This window comes from Theropithecus gelada, chromosome 4, assembly GCF_003255815.1.
Source record: "Theropithecus gelada isolate Dixy chromosome 4, Tgel_1.0, whole genome shotgun sequence".
Taxonomy (NCBI): Eukaryota; Metazoa; Chordata; class Mammalia; order Primates; family Cercopithecidae; genus Theropithecus; species Theropithecus gelada.
The window spans coordinates 136,736,553-136,756,485 of record NC_037671.1 but is presented as its reverse complement, the minus strand read 5'-3'; the positions used below and the strand labels follow the sequence as shown (position 1 = coordinate 136,756,485).

The 19,933-nt window shown below is 37.5% G+C and overlaps 1 protein-coding gene across 5 annotated transcripts in view; it reads left to right on the top strand.

Annotated features, from left to right (window-relative positions):
- The window catches only part of LAMA4 (laminin subunit alpha 4), a 149,089-nt gene that overhangs the window by 112,227 nt on the left and 16,929 nt on the right, over nucleotides 1-19,933 (top strand). For all 5 annotated transcript variants that reach the window (XM_025381900.1, XM_025381899.1, XM_025381901.1 and 2 more), the window contains exons 20-31: nucleotides 829-1,002; nucleotides 1,616-1,761; nucleotides 2,201-2,363; nucleotides 3,238-3,371; nucleotides 3,830-4,001; nucleotides 6,852-6,983; nucleotides 8,495-8,637; nucleotides 11,763-11,901; nucleotides 12,716-12,853; nucleotides 14,823-14,956; nucleotides 15,882-16,046; nucleotides 16,840-16,993. In XM_025381900.1, coding sequence (XP_025237685.1) covers nucleotides 829-1,002; nucleotides 1,616-1,761; nucleotides 2,201-2,363; nucleotides 3,238-3,371; nucleotides 3,830-4,001; nucleotides 6,852-6,983; nucleotides 8,495-8,637; nucleotides 11,763-11,901; nucleotides 12,716-12,853; nucleotides 14,823-14,956; nucleotides 15,882-16,046; nucleotides 16,840-16,993 — 1,794 coding nt within the window. The remainder of the gene's footprint in view (nucleotides 1-828; nucleotides 1,003-1,615; nucleotides 1,762-2,200; nucleotides 2,364-3,237; nucleotides 3,372-3,829; nucleotides 4,002-6,851; nucleotides 6,984-8,494; nucleotides 8,638-11,762; nucleotides 11,902-12,715; nucleotides 12,854-14,822; nucleotides 14,957-15,881; nucleotides 16,047-16,839; nucleotides 16,994-19,933) is intronic.

Here is a 19,933-nt window from a genome sequence, read left to right as displayed (position 1 = left end):
CCACTTGTAAATACGCTATAAATTACCCCTGAATCAGACCAGTTCAGCATATCATATTGGGCCTCTGAGAAATGCACTTACTGAATTGTGCTTTGTTGTGATGCCTTTCTGTGAGCCATTATAAGAGGCACCTTATGAACTCATTATTACAGTTATTATAATGGTAGGACCAGGCACTGGAAAGCACTTTAGAGTTATCATCGTATTTCATGCTCACGACAAATTTATTATCCTCGTTTCACAGATGAGGAAACTGAAGGTTAAGTGACTTGCTCAAGGTTACACAGCTAGGAAGAGGCAGAGCCCGTCCGGTCTGAGACTATAAAGCTAGTCCAGACCCCTCCCAACTGTGCAGACAAGGGCAAGGATGTTGCTCACAGTCTCACTCCATGCCTGTTTTATGAGGACCCTAGGGAGAAAGTCCCAGCTGTATTAGTAACTGAAATTAGTTCGACTTCTCCCAATTAGTTTTATACAAACTGTGTGAGCCTTGTGAACTGTATACTGACCAGACAACTTGAGTAAGTTGTTTAGTTCACCCAAACCGAGTACGCCGTTCGTTGTGGAATTCATATTTATCCTCATTCTTGGATCTACTTAGTCACCACTTTTTTTGCTTTCTTTCACCCCACTTTAAATGACTATATCACAATCTGCCCTGAGTCTTCTCTTCAACTAGGGGAGGATGTGAGTGAATAACTAAAGGTATGGAGGTGAAGAGAGCTTAGAGGCCCCCGTCACGAATGAGGGAAGACCACTGAGAACCACGAGAAAGCATTCTGCCCATTTCTGCAAAGCACTTTTAATGAAACCATTGTGTAACTCCAGATCCAAGTCTCCATGATGTTTGATGGCCAGTCAGCTGTGGAAGTGCACTCAAGAACCAGTATGGATGACTTAAAGGCTTTCACGTCTCTGAGCCTGTACATGAAACCCCCTGTGAGGCAGCCAGAACTAACCGAGACTGCAGATCAGTTTATCCTGTACCTTGGAAGCAAAAACGTAAGCACATGAGTTTGAAAGGAGGGAATAATATTTACAAGGAGAGCTGCTTTTTCTCTTGCCTAAAATAAAGCTACTAGGCAAATGAACCAAAACAATGCCCATTCTGGTAACTCAGAAGATCTCATTTTAATGACAAGATTAAAAGAATGACTCAAGAACAAGTAATTTTTCTCTGTGTGGGAAATTGTGGGGATTGTTTCCTATTACCATCGCACTGCTAACTTTGATGAGTGAATGGAATACCTCAAAGTCTTTCAGAAAGACAGAAGCCTATTCTGTTTGATGCTGAATCCTGTTTGGAGATGCATAGTGAACAGTACTGTCAGGCTATATTATATCCCTGGGTAGCCTCAAAAAATTAGCCCATTCCTGGTAGCCAGCAAATTTCCATGAGCCTGAGCAAGGATGGAGCCAGCAGACTCTGATGTGGCCACAGGGAGGCTGGAGAGGAAGAGCCACTGCCTGGTCTCACAGGAGCTTTGGGTAATAATTCAGGCCAGAAGTCACTTGTATATACCCAAGTATTTGGATTTCTGATTGTCCTTTAAAAAAGATGATGTTCATTCCTATGAATTTAATTTAAATGACTTCTTACTTCTTGATATTTCAGGCCAAAAAAGAGTACATGGGTCTTGCAATCAAAAATGATAACCTGGTATACATCTATAATTTGGGAACCAAAGATGTGGAGATTCCCCTGGACTCCAAGCCCGTCAGTTCCTGGCCTGCTTACTTCAGCATTGTCAAGATTGAAAGGTACAGTGAATCCGTGACACAGGGCATATATGCACAATTCACAAGAAACCTGTTGAACACACACACGTGCGCACACACACACACACACACGCAGTCTTCCTGTGGAAGTTATAAATAGCATTTTCCTCCCTTTATTCTTGCTCCCTTTTCTTCCATTATTCTTGTATTCTTTCCCAAACACCTTAGTAGAAAAGAAAAAAAAAAAGTCATTTCTAAATCACGCTCTGATTATTAGATTTTACCTGGCCAATCCAGGAGTTAATTTCAAAATGAAATGTCTTTCTTCTCTTTCCCATTGATTGTGATATTTTATAAATGCTTACTAGTGTCACAAAATTAAATTACCCATTTTGTGATGAGGAAACATTAACATTTTGACATTTAAAAAGTATTTTCTATAAATTATATAATAACACATGAAAATTATTTATCTCAATAGGGTGGGAAAACATGGAAAGGTGTTTTTAACAGTCCCGAGTCTAAGTAGCACAGCAGAGGAAAAGTTCATTAAAAAGGGGGAATTTTCAGGAGATGACTCCCTGCTGGACCTGGACCCTGAGGACACGGTGTTTTATGTTGGTGGAGTGCCTTCCAACTTCAAGGTCAGCCATACAGCTCTATTTTGACCTATTACAAATCTACAGTAATTGTTTTTATAAATCCATAAACCTATAATGACTAGGGGGTTGCTGATATCACTTTAAGAGCTTACTTCTGGGGGAAGAAGAATTCTGAACCAGAATCTATAAACCTGATGTGTAAATCTGGTCTATGCTACTCATATTTTCATAATGTCAGTGCTTTCAAGTTATAGCTGACTCCTGAAGATCCGTTCATTCATTCGGATACATGCATATGTAATTAATATTACCCCCACCTGCCACAGGAATGTCCGTAGCTTGTGGTGTCAGCACAGTTTAGATCTAATGTTCAGCTTTGCAGTGGTGGTTTCAAAAATTCAGTTATCTCACCTAATACAGGTATGAAATAAAGTATCTGGGATGAGAGATGGGGTGGAACCTAGGAGAGAGTATGAAATCTGATGAAGAGGGGATAAAGGATAGGTCAAAGAAGATGAGAAGTTGATCTGGGGTTCCAATTTCAGGACTATTATTACTAGTTATGGGCACATGATTGGATTTTCTCTGAGGATTATTTTCCCTCTCATTATATGAGAACAAGAATACCTACCTCACAAAGCTGGCACAAGGACTGATTTTTGTCATGAATTCACTGTCCAGCCTATGACCAGCACATAATCAATGCTCAGTAAATCCCACTTTCTCTGCTAAGATTTGCACAACTGACAAGTTACTGCATATCTAAATGATTTGGCATAAACACACTCGGGTCTAGAAAGACATTTCTATGAAGGGGTAGGTCTCCTTGACCTACTATTAGTTGCATTGTCTGTTCTGTAATGTCTGAGTAAAACATGACCATGAGACAGTTGGTTTTGCTTTTTCTATTGAACAGCTCCCTAACAGCTTAAACCTGCCTGGCTTCGTTGGCTGCCTGGAACTGGCCACTCTGAATAATGATGTGATCAGCTTATACAACTTTAAGCACATCTATAATATGGACCCCTCCACATCAGTGCCCTGTGCCCGGTAAGAGACAGTTGAGAGTACTAAAGACTTGGATATTTATGCAAGAGCAGCAGATAGAACAAGTATGAGTCAATATTCAGGTTCTCAAACTTTTCTTTGGGGAAGCCAGGTTTGAAACTGCGTTAAGTCATACCTGCAAAAAAACTCTTCACCTATTCTCTATCATAGATGAGCATGCCCAAGTATCAAGTGTCAACTTGTTTGCAGCCTTGATTTAGGATTCCAGGCACTAGGGTGTCCCTGGAGACTTCAGTTGTCTTGGCACACAGGATAGAGAAGAAAACAATCCATTTAACATACCTACAAATACCTCTTTATCTGTTCCGTGCAGACAACAGGACTTCATTTAAATGTTGTAAGGTCCACAGAAGATGTTAGAAGAATGAGTTAAAAGGGCTTCACTTGAAAAGCATAACAGAAACTGTAGTGTTCAAATGACCCTTGTGTTTCCATTTCAGAGATAAGCTGGCCTTCACTCAGAGTCGGGCTGCTAGTTACTTCTTCGATGGCTCCGGTTATGCCGTGGTGAGAGACATCACAAAGAGAGGGAAATTTGGTCAGGTGACTCGCTTTGACATAGAAGTTCGAACACCAGCTGACAACAGCCTTATTCTCCTGATGGTCAATGGAGTGAGTAAAAATACAAGTCCTACTACTTTTCCTTTATTTCCTTTACTTTCTGCTACACACGTTTCCAGGAACCTTCCCAGGTCCAGTGTGTCATGCCATCAAACTGAAATTCTAGTTTAGAAAAGTCAAATTGGATTTTCTTCTTCAGGAAAGTAATGACAGCAATAAATAAAAGCAACCCTGAGATGCATTTCCCTACAGTACATTTTTGGATATAAATAAACTAAGAGAACTTTGAGGAAATTAGCACCAAGATCTAGGACAGCAGCGTGTCTGCAGAAATTCTGCACTGGGCTCCTAACTTTTCCAAATCATATGCCCTAATCAATTTAAAAGCAAAGCTTGCATACTTTATATATATGTATGTGTGTATATAAGTATATATGTATGTACACACACACACATATATCTTTATTTATAAATGATACATGTGTACTATAAACAGATATAAATATAGTATGAAACATTCAAAGCTTGCAATAAAGGACAAATTATACAAAGATAAAATAAAAGATTATATACATTTAAAATGAAGAGTAAATTGACTTTATTAATGATACAGAAATGTTTTTCTCTCACTAGAAATTATTTTGAATAGCACTTTACTGTACACCTCAAACAAAATAGTTTTCTTGAGAAAATGTAATTAAATATGCTAAATATTTTCGAAAATCCTTAAACTCTTTGTGATACAGTGATTCAAAAGTCTGGTCCTAAGTCCAGTTTATTTCAACACTAATTTTATTGGTTGTTGTAACTAGATAAGATACCTCACAAAAGTAAAAAATGAAAGAAGCATATCATTAGCTGTGCCTAGTAACTCAAATAGTTTTCAATCACATTCACCAGGTGGCAAAGGCTGTCTTTGAGATTTGACTGGTATGTTTCCTTTTTTCTAATATTAATTCTTATAAGTTAACCAGATATCATTTTGTAAACTTTAATAAAAGGGTTCTAAGCTATTGAAAATCTTTATTTGAAAGATTTTTCTAAAGTTTAGAAATTTCTTCCCTCAAATGTTTTAATAGTGCTGATAGGAGAGTTTTTGTGGGATTGCATTTGCATTGTTCCCATCAACAAAATCACTTAACAATAGAAAAATTCCCAAACATCTTTTTAAAAAACCATCTCTCCACAGTATAACTGTCCTTAAAAAAAAGAGAAAAAGTTACTTTCTCATCCATTATTATGATAATACCCTTACATTGATGTAACAGTATGTTTCTTTTTTGAGTTAACTAGTAGGTTTCATACTACTGTCAGACATTTCTCAACAATAAAGTTCAACAAATTTAGAATAATTCATGTTACAAAGAAAAATGTGTAACCCTTTATAAACTTGACAGCATTTTCAGAAATTTGTAGGAAGTAGCCAGCAAATATCTGTGTGTCTCAAAATGTTTTCACATCACTCTCCATCTCAATACGAATCTAAATATTCTATTATTTCAGTTATATCACCCTTAAATCCATGTAACTAGCCACACATAAACTGCAATAAATTGCAATAGGCGAGAAGCAAAGAAATGGTTGAGGAGCTACCTTCAACCCTTCAAGTGTGGAACCCCTCTTGGGAAGCCACACACATTATGTGAATTTTGTGAAAGTCTGACAAAAGGATAAAATGAAGGCCCACAGTCAATAATTCATGTATTAAATATTACAAATTAGTTTCTTTCTCTATTTTAGATTTTTTAGTGAGTATAAGTGGACGTTAAAATATTTTCTTCTCTATTTTAGATGTTTTTAAATTAGTATAAAGTTGAAATATTTTCTTCCTAAACTCCAATAAGTTGTTTTCCACAGTCCCAGGAATGCACAAACTCCACTCAGGAGATCACTTCCTACAGAATAGGGACCTTGCCACAATGCTTTATTTTTCAAATCCATTGACTTCTTGTATCTATGAACTATCTTCTGAAACAAGCAAACCTCATCAGTAAGTCACCTGAGTGTTACAAAATGTCTTTGACTCTCAAACATCATGTGTTCCGAGTGCATAATAATTCTATATTTATTTACATAAATCCAGTGTTTCAAAACAATACAGCAATGGCCTTCTTTTTTAAAATCCATATTTGCTGATAATATGGAAGAATTATTTTCAGAATACCTTGAAATTATTTTTTAATATTACTAATTTTCACCTAAAATAAATGCAGTCACATCTGTTGTGCTGCTATAACTTTTTAAAGTTTCCTAAAGACAAGGCAGTTGAATAAACTGGTATACTATACTCTGTTTTCAAGATTTTGCTAAAGGGCAATAATGTAGACTTAAAACTTCATCCATTAATTCAGAAAGTAGAATGAAAACAAAAGAAGAATCTTTACACTGTGTATAAAATTAACTTTTATATATTAACAAGAGAAATAGCTGCTGATATGGAAGTAGTTGTCACTTTTTTTTTGAGACAGAGTCTCGTTCTGTAGCCCAGGCTGGAGCGCAGTGGCATGATCTCGGCTCACTGTAACTTCCACCTCCTGGGTTCAAGCGATTCTCCTGCCTCAGCCTCCCGAGTAGCTGGGATTACAGGTGCCTGCCACCATGCCTGGCTAGTTTTTGTATTTTTAGTAGAGATGAGGTTTTGCCATGTTGGCCAGGCTGGTCTCAAACTCCTGGCCTCAAGTGATCCACCTGCCTCAGTCTCCCAAAGAGCTGGGATTATAGGTGTGAGCCACCACTTCCAGCCGTTGTCACTTTTATTTCATAAGAATTTCGTAAGACTTTCTTAGTCTTCAAATAGCTCCAATAACTAAGAATATAGTCATATTTCTCAAATTCAGCTAAAACTGACTCTACTCGCATAATAACAGATGTTCCTATCTTACAACTTCTTTCTCTCCCCAGAGTATGTTTTTCAGACTGGAAATGCGCAATGGTTACCTACACGTGTTCTATGATTTTGGATTCAGCAGTGGCCCTGTGCATCTTGAAGATACATTAAAGAAAGCTCAAATTAATGATGCAAAATACCATGAGGTACAAATCATTGTAGTTTGGTTGGTTTTGGTTTTGTTTTTTATACTTAGATCTGTTGATCTAATCAGGCGGACAAATGAGACAGGCAGGATAGTAAATAAACTGAGAGCTTTCGTATCCAAGGAGCAACTGAAGGACCCTCATCTTCTCAACCCCAGGAAGACATTTGCTTTAAAACAATGGATGTATTTGTCCTATTGATGTTCCGATTAAAAAGTCACTGAAAGATTCCTTTTAATTGCTTCATTAACCAAAAGGCTTTATTAATCTTAAATATCTCAATTGGTGTTCCTCTACAGTGCTTCTGTGCACGTGTGGAATGAGCCAGAGTGTAGATGCGCAGCCATTTTTTTTGCTTGTCCTTGGAGCCCCACTAAATGTAACAAGAATATAAATACAGAATTTCCTTTTAAACCACTTATCCAGCATGTAGAAAATAATAGCACAGTTTTCCTTATAAAGAGAACTCACAAAGGATCCCCTTTAGTTTTGAAACAGATGTGCAGACTACTGAAAATATACTTCATCCATTTTCATTAACTATTTTAAATATACAATTTGATAAAGTGTATACAAGGCATAATATCTTTTAAGTGGAACCAAAATGCAAGGGGTAGGAGACTGTATTTCCCTTTTCAGTTCAAAGTCCATAGCCTCATGAGAATGGTTTACAATAAAAGAATATTTTAACTATTTCTCTGACTAGCAGTTTTGCAGATTCATTAGAACTGTTCACTGTGTCACCAAAAAATTACACCTGGTAACATGCAATCTAGATTCCAGAAGGCACCTGCTTGGGAATACAATAGCGGTCACCAGGGGTTAGGGATGGGGGAAATAAGACATTGCTGTTCAATGGGTATAAAGTTTCAGTTGTGCTAGGTGAGTAAGTTCTTGAAATCTGCTGTACAGCATGGAGCCTATAGTTATAACTAATTTACAATTTATTGAGGATAGATCTCATGTTAAGTGTGCTTAACACACATGCTCACACACACGCACACACCACAAAGGGACACAAGGAAATGCTGGGAAATGTGTGATATGTCTCTTACCTTGATTGTGGGATGATATGAGTGTTTGTATATGTCCAAACTCATCAAATTGCATACATAAAATATGTATAGTTCTTTGCACATCAACTAGACTTGAATAAAGTTGTTTTTAAAAAAGAAGAGAACAGTGGCACCTGTTTATAGCTCTTTCCTGAATCCTCTCAGAAGGAGCAGGAGGAAACAATAGGTCTAATCGCAAAATTTTTCTTGGGCTGGCTCCCTCTTCATACAGACCTCCTTTCCCAGGAAATGTGAACTGCTACTTGTAGAAGCAAGAGTTTTCAAGTCTGTGAGAAAAGAAAATCTATCTATATCTATTCCCCATTTTGTGAACAAACAAGCACAAAGGCATGGAAGAATAGCTAGTATAGCCAGGAGAATTAAAATATATAGAAGTCATCAAAGAACTGAATATTAAATAGTTAATCAAGGCTTACTATACATTATCTCTCCCAGATCTCAATCATTTACCACAATGATAAGAAAATGATCTTGGTAGTTGACAGAAGGCATGTCAAGAGCATGGATAATGAAAAGATGAAAATACCTTTTACAGATATATACATTGGAGGAGCTCCCCCAGAAATCTTACAATCCAGGTAAGGCTTTTTGTTAAGTAGCTGTGTGTTCCTAGCAATGTACTGGGCTGGCAACATCCAGAAGAGGTCTAGTAACAGTGTCCGCACTCTTACTTGCTACTTTTACACACAGGAACAGGTACAGGCACACACATTCATGTACCTGCAAGCCCTCTGCAGTCAGTCCTCAGGACCTCCTGAAATTAGCATCACATAGATGTAATCACAGATTTCTTGATTATTGTATTACTCTTAGAACATGATCTAATGCAATATTTCTCATCAGCAATAGGAAGGGTGGAACATGTGTATTGTGTGAAGACAAAACAGCATTTGTCCATTTACTCTTTTTTTATATACTTTAAGTTCTAGGGTACATGTACGTAATGTGCAGGTTTGCTACGTATGTATGCATGTGCCATGTTGGTGTGCTGTACCCATTAACTCGTCATTTACATTAGGTATATCTCCTAATGCTACCCTCCCCCCCTCCTCCTACCCCACAACAGGCCCCAGTGTGTGATGTTCCCCTTCCTGTATCCAGGTGATCTCATTGTTCAGTTCCCACCTATGAGTGAGAACATGAAGTGTTTGGTTTTTGGTTCTTGCAATAGTTTACTGAGAATGATGGTTTCCAGCTGCATCCATATCCCTACAAAGGACATGAACTCATCCTTTTTTATGGCTGCATAGTATTCCATGGTGTATATGTGCCACATTTTCTTAATCTAGTCTGTCATTGATGGACATTTGGGTTGGTTCCAAATCTTTGCTATTGTGAATAGTGCTGCAATAAACATACGTGTACATGTGTCTTTCTAGCAGCATGACTTACAATCCTTTGGGTATATACCCAGTAATGGGATGGCTGGGTCAAATGGTATTTCTAGTTTTAGATCCTTGAGGAATCGCCACACTGTCTTCCACAATGGTTGAACTAGTTTACAGTCCCACCAACAGTGTAAAAGTGTTCCTGTTTCTCCACATCCTCTCCAGCACCTGTTGTTTCCTGACTTTTTAATGATCGCCATTCTAACTGGTGTGAGATGGTATCTAATTGTGGTTTTGATTTGCATTTCTTTGATGGTGAGTGATGATGAGCATTTTTTCATGTGTCTGTTGGCTGCATAAATGTCTTCTTTTGAGAAGTGTCTGTTCATATCCTTTGCCCACTTTTTGATGGAGTTGTTTGGTTTTTTCTTGTAAATTTGTTTGAGTTCTTTGTAGGTTCTGGATATTAGCCCTTTGTCAGATGAGTAGATTGCAAAACTTTTCTCCCATTCTGTAGGTTGCCTGTTCACTCTGGTGGTAGTTTCTTTTGCTGTGCAGAAGCTCTTTAGTTTAATTAGATCCCGTTTGTCAATTTTGGCTTTTATTGCCATTGCTTTTGGTGTTTTAAACATGAAGTCCTTGCCCATGCCTATGTCCTGAATGATATTGCCTAAGTTTTCTTCTACAGTTTTTATGGTTTTAGGTCTAACATTTAAGTCTCTAATCCATCTTGAATTAATTTTTGTATAAGGAGTAAGGAAGGGATCCAGTTTCAGCTTTCTACATAGGGCTAGCCAGTTTTCCCAGCACCGTTTATTATATAGGGAATCCTTTCCTCATTTCTTGTTTTTGTCAGGTTTGTCAAAGATCAGATAGTTGAAGGTGTGTGGTATTATTTCTGAGGGCTCTGTTCTGTTCCATTGGTCTGTATCTCTGTTTTGGTGCCAGTACCATGCTGTTTTGGTTACTGTAGCCTTGTAGTATAGTTTGAAGTCAGGTAACCTGATGCCTCCAGCTTTGTTCTTTTGACTTAGGATTGTCTTGGCAAGGCAGGCTCTTTTTTGGTTCCATATGAACTTTAAAGTAGTTTTTTCCAATTCTGTGAAGAAAGTAATTGGTAGCTTAATGGGGATGGCACTGAATCTATAAATTACCTTGGGCAGCATGGCCATTTTCATGATATTGATTCTTCCTATCCATAAGCATGGAATGTTCTTCCATTTCTTTGTGTCCTCTTTTATTTCATTGAGCAGTGGTTTATAGTTCTCCTTGAGGAGGTCCTTCACATCCCTTGTAAGTTGGATTCCTAGGTATTTTATTCTCTTTGAAGCAATTGTGAATGGGAGTTCATTCATGATTTGGCTCTCTGTTTGTCTGTTATTGGTGTATAAGGATGCTTGTGATTTTTACACGTTGATTTTGTATCCTGAGACTTTGCTAAAGTTGCTTATCAGCTTGAGGAGATTTTGGGCTGAGACGATGGGGTTTTCCAAATAGACAGTCATGTCATCTGCAAACAGGGACAATTTGACTTCTTCTTTCCTAATTGAATACCCTTTATTTCTTTCTCTTGCCTGATTGCCCTGGCCAGAACTTCCAACAGTATGTTGAATAGGAGTGGTGAAAGAGGGCATCCCTGTCTTGTGCCAGTTTTTAAGGGGAATGCTTCCAGTTTTTGCCCATTCAGTATGATATTGGCTGTGGGTTTGTCATAAATAGCTCTTAGTTACTTTTGCTTTAGCCTTAAACCCATTTTGAGCTCTCCAATAGCATCTGAGCTACACAAATTTTTAAGGTTATCCAAAGGGTTGTGTATTATGTATAATGAAACATTAAGACTCTCCCCTAAACTTTGTTGATTACAGATGTGTTGGAAATAATGCCAAAATGGATTCATTAACGACGTGGATTAATAAAAGTCTGAAGACCTGTGTTCAAATCCTAACATCACTTGTGACATAAGTGAATAATTTATTCTTAGTTTCCTTTTATAGGTTAAACCTTGTGGAATTACTAAGAATTGATTCTTTTTATGTATAATATGTCAGTTCCCTATGATTCAATCTAATAATCATCTGTTAAAGGGAAATAATAGCATCTCCATCTATTTCACTGAATTGTTATAAAGATGAAACGAGATAATGTAAGTTAAAGCATTTTGAAAACTATAAAGAACAAATTGGCTTGACTCAGAACAAAACTCTTCTATAGGCAAAGATTAGACATTGCCGTGTGCCTATCAAAGAAAGCATGAGAATATGAATGATTATAAAGCTGTTACAAATGACTATAAATAAATGCAAATTCCATAGCCTACATATGCAGGGTAACATCATCATCATGGCTGTATCAGTGAGGCTGACTTTCTTTTCCAGGACCCTCAGAGCACACCTTCCCCTAGATATCAACTTCAGAGGATGCATGAAGGGCTTCCAGTTCCAAAAGAAAGATTTCAATTTACTGGAGCAGACAGAAACCCTGGGAGTTGGTTATGGATGCCCAGAAGACTCTCTTGTAAGAACCACTCAGTCAAAAGCTTTATTTTTTTTCTGATTTTTTTTTTGTTTGTTTGTTTGTTTGTTTTTTTTTGTTTTTTTTTTTTTTTTGAGACTGAGTCTGGCTCTGTCGCCCAGGCTGGAGTGCAGTGGCCGGATCTCAGCTCACTGCAAGCTCCGCCTCCCGGGTTTACGCCATTCTCCTGCCTCAGCCTCGCGAGTAGCTGGGACCACAGGCGCCCGCCACCTCGCCCGGCTAGTTTTTTGTATTTTTTAGTAGAGACGGGGTTTCACCGTGTTAGCCAGGATGGTCTCGATCTCCTGACCTTGTGATCCGCCCGTCTCAGCCTCCCAAAGTGCTGGGATTACAGGCTTGAGCCACCGCGCCCGGCCAAAAGCTTTTTAACAGACACCATACTTGACACTCCCAAAAGCTGGAAAAGCTCTTTTCAGCTTCTCTCTGATCCTAGGTACACCTTGGGTTCCTTTCTGCCACCACCAGAAAGAAGAACCATTAAGCTTGAAGGGCTCTTGTGCATGGGATTCCTCTGTGACTTGTTCATTTGCTTCAATTTTCTATGGGGGGGGCATCTAACACCTAAAGGGGTGTGTGCTAGCATCATTGTTCACTCTGGTTGGAGTCAGTGGAGAAGATGAAACCCTCTCTCAGAGGAGCTCCTGGTGTATGCCTGAATTCCAGCATAAACCAGAAGTGGGGAAATAAACTATTTACATAGAAACTAACAGGCAAGGCCCTCCGTATGTGAAACGTTGATAGTTTTAAGCATTTGATAATTCTCAAAAACACTATCTCCACTTGTTTTGGCACACAGCTATCTCGCAGAGCATATTTCAATGGACAGAGCTTCATTGCTTCAATTCAGAAAATATCTTTCTTTGATGGCTTTGAAGGAGGTTTTAATTTCCGAACATTACAACCAAATGGGTTACTATTCTATTATGCTTCAGGAGTAAGTATTTGTTTTTCTCTGAGGAAACTTCTTTGTGATAATTGTTTTGCCTATTAAAAATAATTTTTAATGCATGTTAGAAGTGATTTTCCATTCAGATTTTGACTCACATGTAGACACACAGAATGCCTCATTTCAAACACTTTTAAAAATATTATATGTATTGTATATCAGGAGTTCCTAACCTGGAATTCATAGACCCACCCCCAAGGGATCATGGATAGAATTCAGGGGGTCTGTGGACTTAATGGGAAAAGATTACATCTTTATTTTCTCTCACTGAAATTGATCATTTCCTTTGATTATGAATCTAGACAACACACCACAGTAGTATTACCAGTACCTGCGACTTTGTCATTGATAGAAATCACAGATTTGTTTGTTTCACATTACAATTGTCAACAGAAATCTCAGAATGTCATTTTTGCTCATTGCTACTTCTAATGTTATTAGGTCTGCTAAGGAATCTTATTATTTAATGCCTTAATAAAAAGTGATAATATCACAGATTATTTATTTTAATATTTTGAAAACTGTATTTCAATATAATTGGTTTCCTTTGTATTATTATATGTTTTGTTTTATACATTTAAAAACATTATTTTGTGAAGGAGTCCCTATGTGTTACCAAAATGCCAAAGGTGTTTCTAGCACAAAAATTGTTAAGAGTCCCTGTTTGTATGCTATGAACAAACACATCTGTGATTTAATTTATAAAAGGGTAAAAAGAATATACATGCTTCTTTTAGATTTGCTACAGAACATTGTAGCTCAGCTTATAAAGATATGCTATTTCAAGAATAAAATAAGGTCTGTAGAGGATTGGTGACCGTAACATCCAACTAGTGGGTCTCTGAAAAGGTCATCATCAATATATACACTGATGTGCCAGGTCATCATAGAACTTCTGAAAGCAACTTTCACTTTTCATATATATTACCTGCATCTGACACATTTATATCCAATTTAATTGGAATCAGTAGAATCTGTGAGAATTTACCCAAAGCATTTTGTAGAACTTCTGACCCCAAACCTGCCTCAGACTACCCTGGTTAGTTAAATAACACTTTTTGCCCACAAAAAGGAGTCTATTTTGAGGGCAGACTTAAGAAGTTGGTGCCCATATAAGGAAAGAGAAGCAAGATGAATATTTGCCAAATATTTTAAGATAAGCAATAAGCTAATTCAGATAAGAAGAGCTAACTTGCTTTTTAAAATGTCTCTTCTGCCTCTATAGATGAAAAAGTGAAAGATTTAAAAAAGCCAGACTAGCAAATTAACCCTTGCCTAGTCATCTAGCTACATCCCCAAGGAGACCTAAATTATCATCTTTTCGAAGGGATTAAAAGTGAGATTGAAAGTAGGAAAGTAACTGAGACTGAGCTAACAACTCTCAGCATAACAAAGTCACCAAAAATTTTCAGTTGGAAATATAGGAGATACATTTTTCTACTGAAATGTGTCTAATTTTATAAGCAATACCAGTACAAGCAATAGGGTGTTCTTGGTTGTTATTTATAGAAATTATTTTACAAGCAAATTTCCTACACACTATATTGCCTTTAAGCAATACCATTCAAGGCCAGGCACGGTGGCTCATGCCTGTAATCCCAGCACTTTGGGAGGCCGAGGCGGGTGGATCATGAGGTCAGGAGTTCAAGACCAGCCTGGCCAAGATGGTGAAACCCCGTCTCTACTAAAAAATACAAAACTTAGCTGGCCGCGCTGGTCGGCGCCTGTAATCCCAGCTACTCGGGAGGCTGAGGCAGGAAAATTGCTTGAACCCGGGAGGCGGAGTTTGCAGTGAGCCGAGATCATGCCACTGCACTCTAGCCTGGGTGAGACAGCAAGACTCTGCCTCAAAAAAAAAAAAAAAAAAGCAATACCATTCAGTAAATGTTGAAAACATTTCATTTCCATCTTTTGGATCCCTAGACTCCCTACTTACATGTTTGTGCTTGCATTTCAGTCAGACGTGTTCTCCATCTCACTGGATAACGGGACTGTCGTCATGGATGTAAAGGGAATCAAAGTTCAGTCAGTAGATAAGCAGTACAATGATGGGCTGTCCCACTTCGTCATTACCTCTGTCTCACCCACAAGGTACAGCTCCTCACTTCATATTCTTTCTACCATGTCTATTTGTGGGACATGATTATGTCAAAAACCACTATAAATAATAGGTTCTCCTACACCTTTTCTAATGTTAAAACAAAAATGCTAGAAGGAACAATTTACCTTCCTTAAAAAAAAATATTGCTATTAGTTTCCAAGATATGTAAAATAAATCACTATGAAATTTCTTAAAATAAATACAAGGGTTATTTTTCCCGTAAAACAATAGGTTATAATCTTCTTGACGGAAATGCCTACTAATATTACATACTGAAACGAGTGCAGTATTTTGCACATAGAAGGAGCTCAGCAAATGTTGGTCTTGTTTAGACCTTGAGTCACACAACTGAGAATGCAACATTTATGGCCACATTTTAAAAGCTCCAACTTCATCTTTAAAATAGATAATACTGAATTTATTTTTCGTAATAAGAAAGTTTTCTGGAATAAGAAATGAACCTCTGCTACTAGTATATGTCCACTTTTGTGGACACAGAAAACGTGAGGAGGCTTTTTCTGGATCCCACTTCCAGTAAGGATCAAAATAATCTAATGTGCTTTGCCATGGAAATGGTCTTCCACAAATGTGATTAAGTTATCATCATGAGGTATGCTCTGTTTTAAACACACATACACATACACACACACACACACACACACAAATAATGCTGATGACTAGACATCTGAATTTCTTGCCTTATGGGTTTAAATTCCAATCTTGGTTTGGAGGATCTTTTTTGCATATAGAAATATCCAGCCATTTTATCCTGGGCCTCATGAAGAGTTTGGCAACTCACTGTCTTTTCATTAACCAGATGTTCCATTTCATGAGAAAACCTGCTTATCCAAACTTGAGTGGGTCAAGGTGAAATGCTAGCTCTGTGGTTTGTAAAGAAGCCTTTTTCTTTTGCAGATATGAACTGATAGTAGATAAAAGCAGAGTTGGGAGTAAGAATCCTACCAAAGGGAAAATAGAACAGACACAAGCAGGTGAAAAGAAGTTTTACTTCGGTGGCTCACCAATCAGTGCTCAGTATGCTAATTTCACTGGCTGCATAAGTAATGCCTACTTTACCAGGTATAACATTTTTATTATTAATGAATCTGCATGATTGATAAATAAAATCAAGACAACAGCAAAAATATTAAAAATGAGAACTATGAAATGTATCTGAGGCATTAGGGGATAGTAATTAAAAGCTTGTATGTGCTTGAGAAACTGTCATACTTGCATTTCTGGTAGGTTCTTTGCCCTTTAATTTCCAAATGACCTTGACTAAGTAAGCCTTCATGTCTTCACCTACAAAATGCAGATAATAATAGTGCCTGCTTGGTAGGTTTGTCATGAGGGGTAAATGAGAAGATAATGCACATAAAACAACTTGTACAGTGTCTGGCATACAGCAAGCTAAAAATATTAGATGCAATTATTTTTGTACTTATCATTAATGACAGAGTAACATACCCAGAGGTATACAAAAGTCTTAATTTAACGCATGACTTTAAAGAAAGCTATTAATCTAGGTCCTTAACAAAGACAATAGGGGTTCCTTAAGTACAAGAATAAGCAAGGGAGGAGTTTAATATAGATTAAGAAACAGAGGCAGTTCCAATCATCCAGAGTGTGTTGAGGGAAAAGATGTTCATTATTATAAATGTGTGATGCCAGGCACATAGTTATTAACTGCTTGAATGTAATTTAAAGGGTCCTGGTTACGAGTGATGGGTAAGGACCCATCTCACACACACACACACACACACACACACACACACACACTTTAATTGCCAAAGCTCTTTGACTTCCATAATTTTCATCATGTAATTCTAAACAATATTTTTAATATTTATTTTTTCCTCTGTTACAAACACAGGGTGGATAGAGATGTGGAGGTTGAAGATTTCCAACGGTATACTGAAAAGGTCCACACTTCTCTTTATGAGTGTCCCATTGAGTCTTCACCATTGTTTCTCCTCCATAAAAAAGGAAAAAATTTATCCAAGCCTAAAGCAAGTCAGAATAAAAAGGTAAAAGATAATGCTGTTCTGACTTCCTAATTGTCATCATTTTCCATGCACACAGTTCTAGACACTGCTGTTTTAGAGAATATACTTGATCCTTTGCAACTACATACATAGGAAAGATGGGATTCTTGCAGTATCACATATGCTAGTTTACCAGCTTTGTTGTATTAATTTTTTGTTTGTTATAGAGGAATTTTTTATTTTTTATTGACATGTAATAATTACACAAATGTATGGGGTACAGAGTTGTCTTTCAATACATGCATATAATATGCAATAATCAAATCAGAGTGATAGCATGTCTATTATCTCAAACGTTTATTATTTCTTTGTGTTGGGAACATTCAAAATCATCTCTTCTAGCTATTTGAAAATATACAAAAAACTATTGTTAACTATAGTCACTCTACTATACTATAGAGACACAGAACATTTTCCTCCTATCTAGCTGTAATTTGGTATACATTAACCAACCTCAGCCTATCCTCCTCCCGCCGCTGCCCTTCCCAGCCTCTGATAACCACAGTTCCAGTCTCCTGTGAACTCAACATTTTTAGCTCCCACTTACGATAACATGCAGTATTTGTCTTTCTGTGCCTGCCTTATTTTACTTAATGTAATGTCCTCCAGGCTCATCCGTGTTTGTTGCGTCAGTTCCTGTTCCAATGAACAGTCTGAATCAGCTATTTATTCATGCTTCCAACTTACAATGGTTTCCCTTACAATGGTTAAAATGTCCCTGTACTTAACAGTTTGTATAAATAATACATATTATCTGGTACTATAATTCTCTAGTATCATTTGCTTTTGTGTAACAATTTCAGGCTTTTGTCACAATCATGGAATATTCAAGTTTCTGATCTTACCCTGGTTTTTCCCCTCCTTCCTGGGCCTTCACTTCAACCACTCACATGCACAGTTGGTCTGTGACATCAGCTAAAGCTACTCCATTACCAAAATCTTGAGTTCTAAAATTCCATCCTACTATTCTTTCTCATGCATTTACTGCAACTCTGTACATTATTTGCCTTCATTACAAGTGGGACCCTTAATCCCTTCTAATTCTTTCAGTTTAACCCTCCCCACCTCTTTCATGATCCAATTTTAAGAGTGTGCTCAGGTGTCAGTGTTCCCATCCTGGCCCACGCCACCACCAACTCTCATCTGAATAACTGCAACACCTCCCAGCAGGTCTCCTTGCTTCCACCTTGTTCCCTGATAGCCTATTCTCAACCCTACAGTCAGATCTTTAGAAATATAAATCATATCATGTCACTACTGTGTTCAAATGGCCCCCCGACTACACTCAGAGTAAAAGCCCAAGGCACCATAATTCATAAGAGGCCCTATGTGATCCATGCCCCTTACCCTGAGTTCATCTCCTCCTACTTGCCCACCTCTCTCAGTCTTCTCCCCATACTGGCCTCCCAACTATTCCTAGAATGGGCCATGTGTACTCCCACCTTAGGTTCTTTATTCAGGCTTCCCTTCTGCTTGGATCGCGCTTCTCCCAAGTATCTGCACAGACAACTTCTCTTCCGTCTACAATTGCTCAACTCTCATCTGTTCAATGACCTACATTGACACCCTATTGAATACTGCAGCCTGTCTCCTACCTTCCACCAGTAATGCTGCTCTTTTGCTTCTTTCTATTCTTTTTTCGTAGTACTTATATTTTATTAGTATGCTTTCTTTATTATGTTTATTATTTATTATCTGTCTCCTCTACTAAAATGCAAGCTCATTCACCTTGTTCCCTGATGTATAATAAGCACTCAGAACAATGCATATAACAGGTGTTCAATAAATACACAGCTATCTGCATCATAGGGTTGTAACAAAAACTAAATGAGTTAATGCATGAAATGATATGCACTTAGTATAGCGCAAGGCATATAGTAAAGATTCAGTGAATATTAGTGGTTTTATCTCTATAGCGCCTTAGAGTATTCTGGAGGATTGGTTCCTAAAAGTAAAATTGCTTGGCTCAAGGGAATACGCATTTTCAATATTGAGGCAATACCAATTTACAGTCCCACAAACAGCATTTGAAAGAACATATTGTCCCACACTATTGTCAACAATGAATATAATCAAATTTCTATAATTTTGCCAATCTGATGGACAAATTGAGGTTTTAGTTTTCATTTCTCTGAATGCTAGTGAGGTTGAGCATTGTTTCAGGGGAAGAACTGATTGCCGTCCAAGGCTGGCTTCTGGACCATCAGCAAGAGGGAAGTGTCTCCACCAGCTTCTCCATTCTGACGGTTTTTCACTGACCATTATATCTTGACATTTTCCATATATATGAGCATATGTGGACTACTTTTTCAATCCTCTTGAAACTTCTTCTTTGTTCATACATGACTGCTTTATCAATGTTAACAAAATAATTGTGTGTGTGTATAATTGAAACTTAGTACTTTCTTAGGATCCCTTCCTGAGTTGGACATGGAAGACAGATAATTTCATTGATTCTCATGAAGGATTTTGCTGGAAGATACTATGAAGGAGTTTTCAGAGCATACTATAAAATTCTAATAGAGTCTTGCTGTTACCTCCATACAGTGATGCTAAAAGATTTATCCTGAAACTTTTTTTATCTGGCACTTGAACACTGGTCAGAGGGTCAGAGGCAGCAGATTAACATTACAGGTTGATGAGGGACATCAACCTTCTCAAGCAAACACAGTTACCCCTTTAAATAAACACAGTTTTCTAAATTAAGTTGTCTATCAAATGTGATTTCCCAACAAACATTCAGTCTCAAGGTTATAATCAACAGCCCTATTAACAGAAGTTTTTCTATATTATAGGAAACTTGCTAACCTTTATGGTAAACAGTGTTAGACAGAAACTTGACTTTGTAATAACAAGACACAGAATCACCATAGATTTCAATTATATTTTATGATAACTAGAATATCAACATTTGCTAATCTT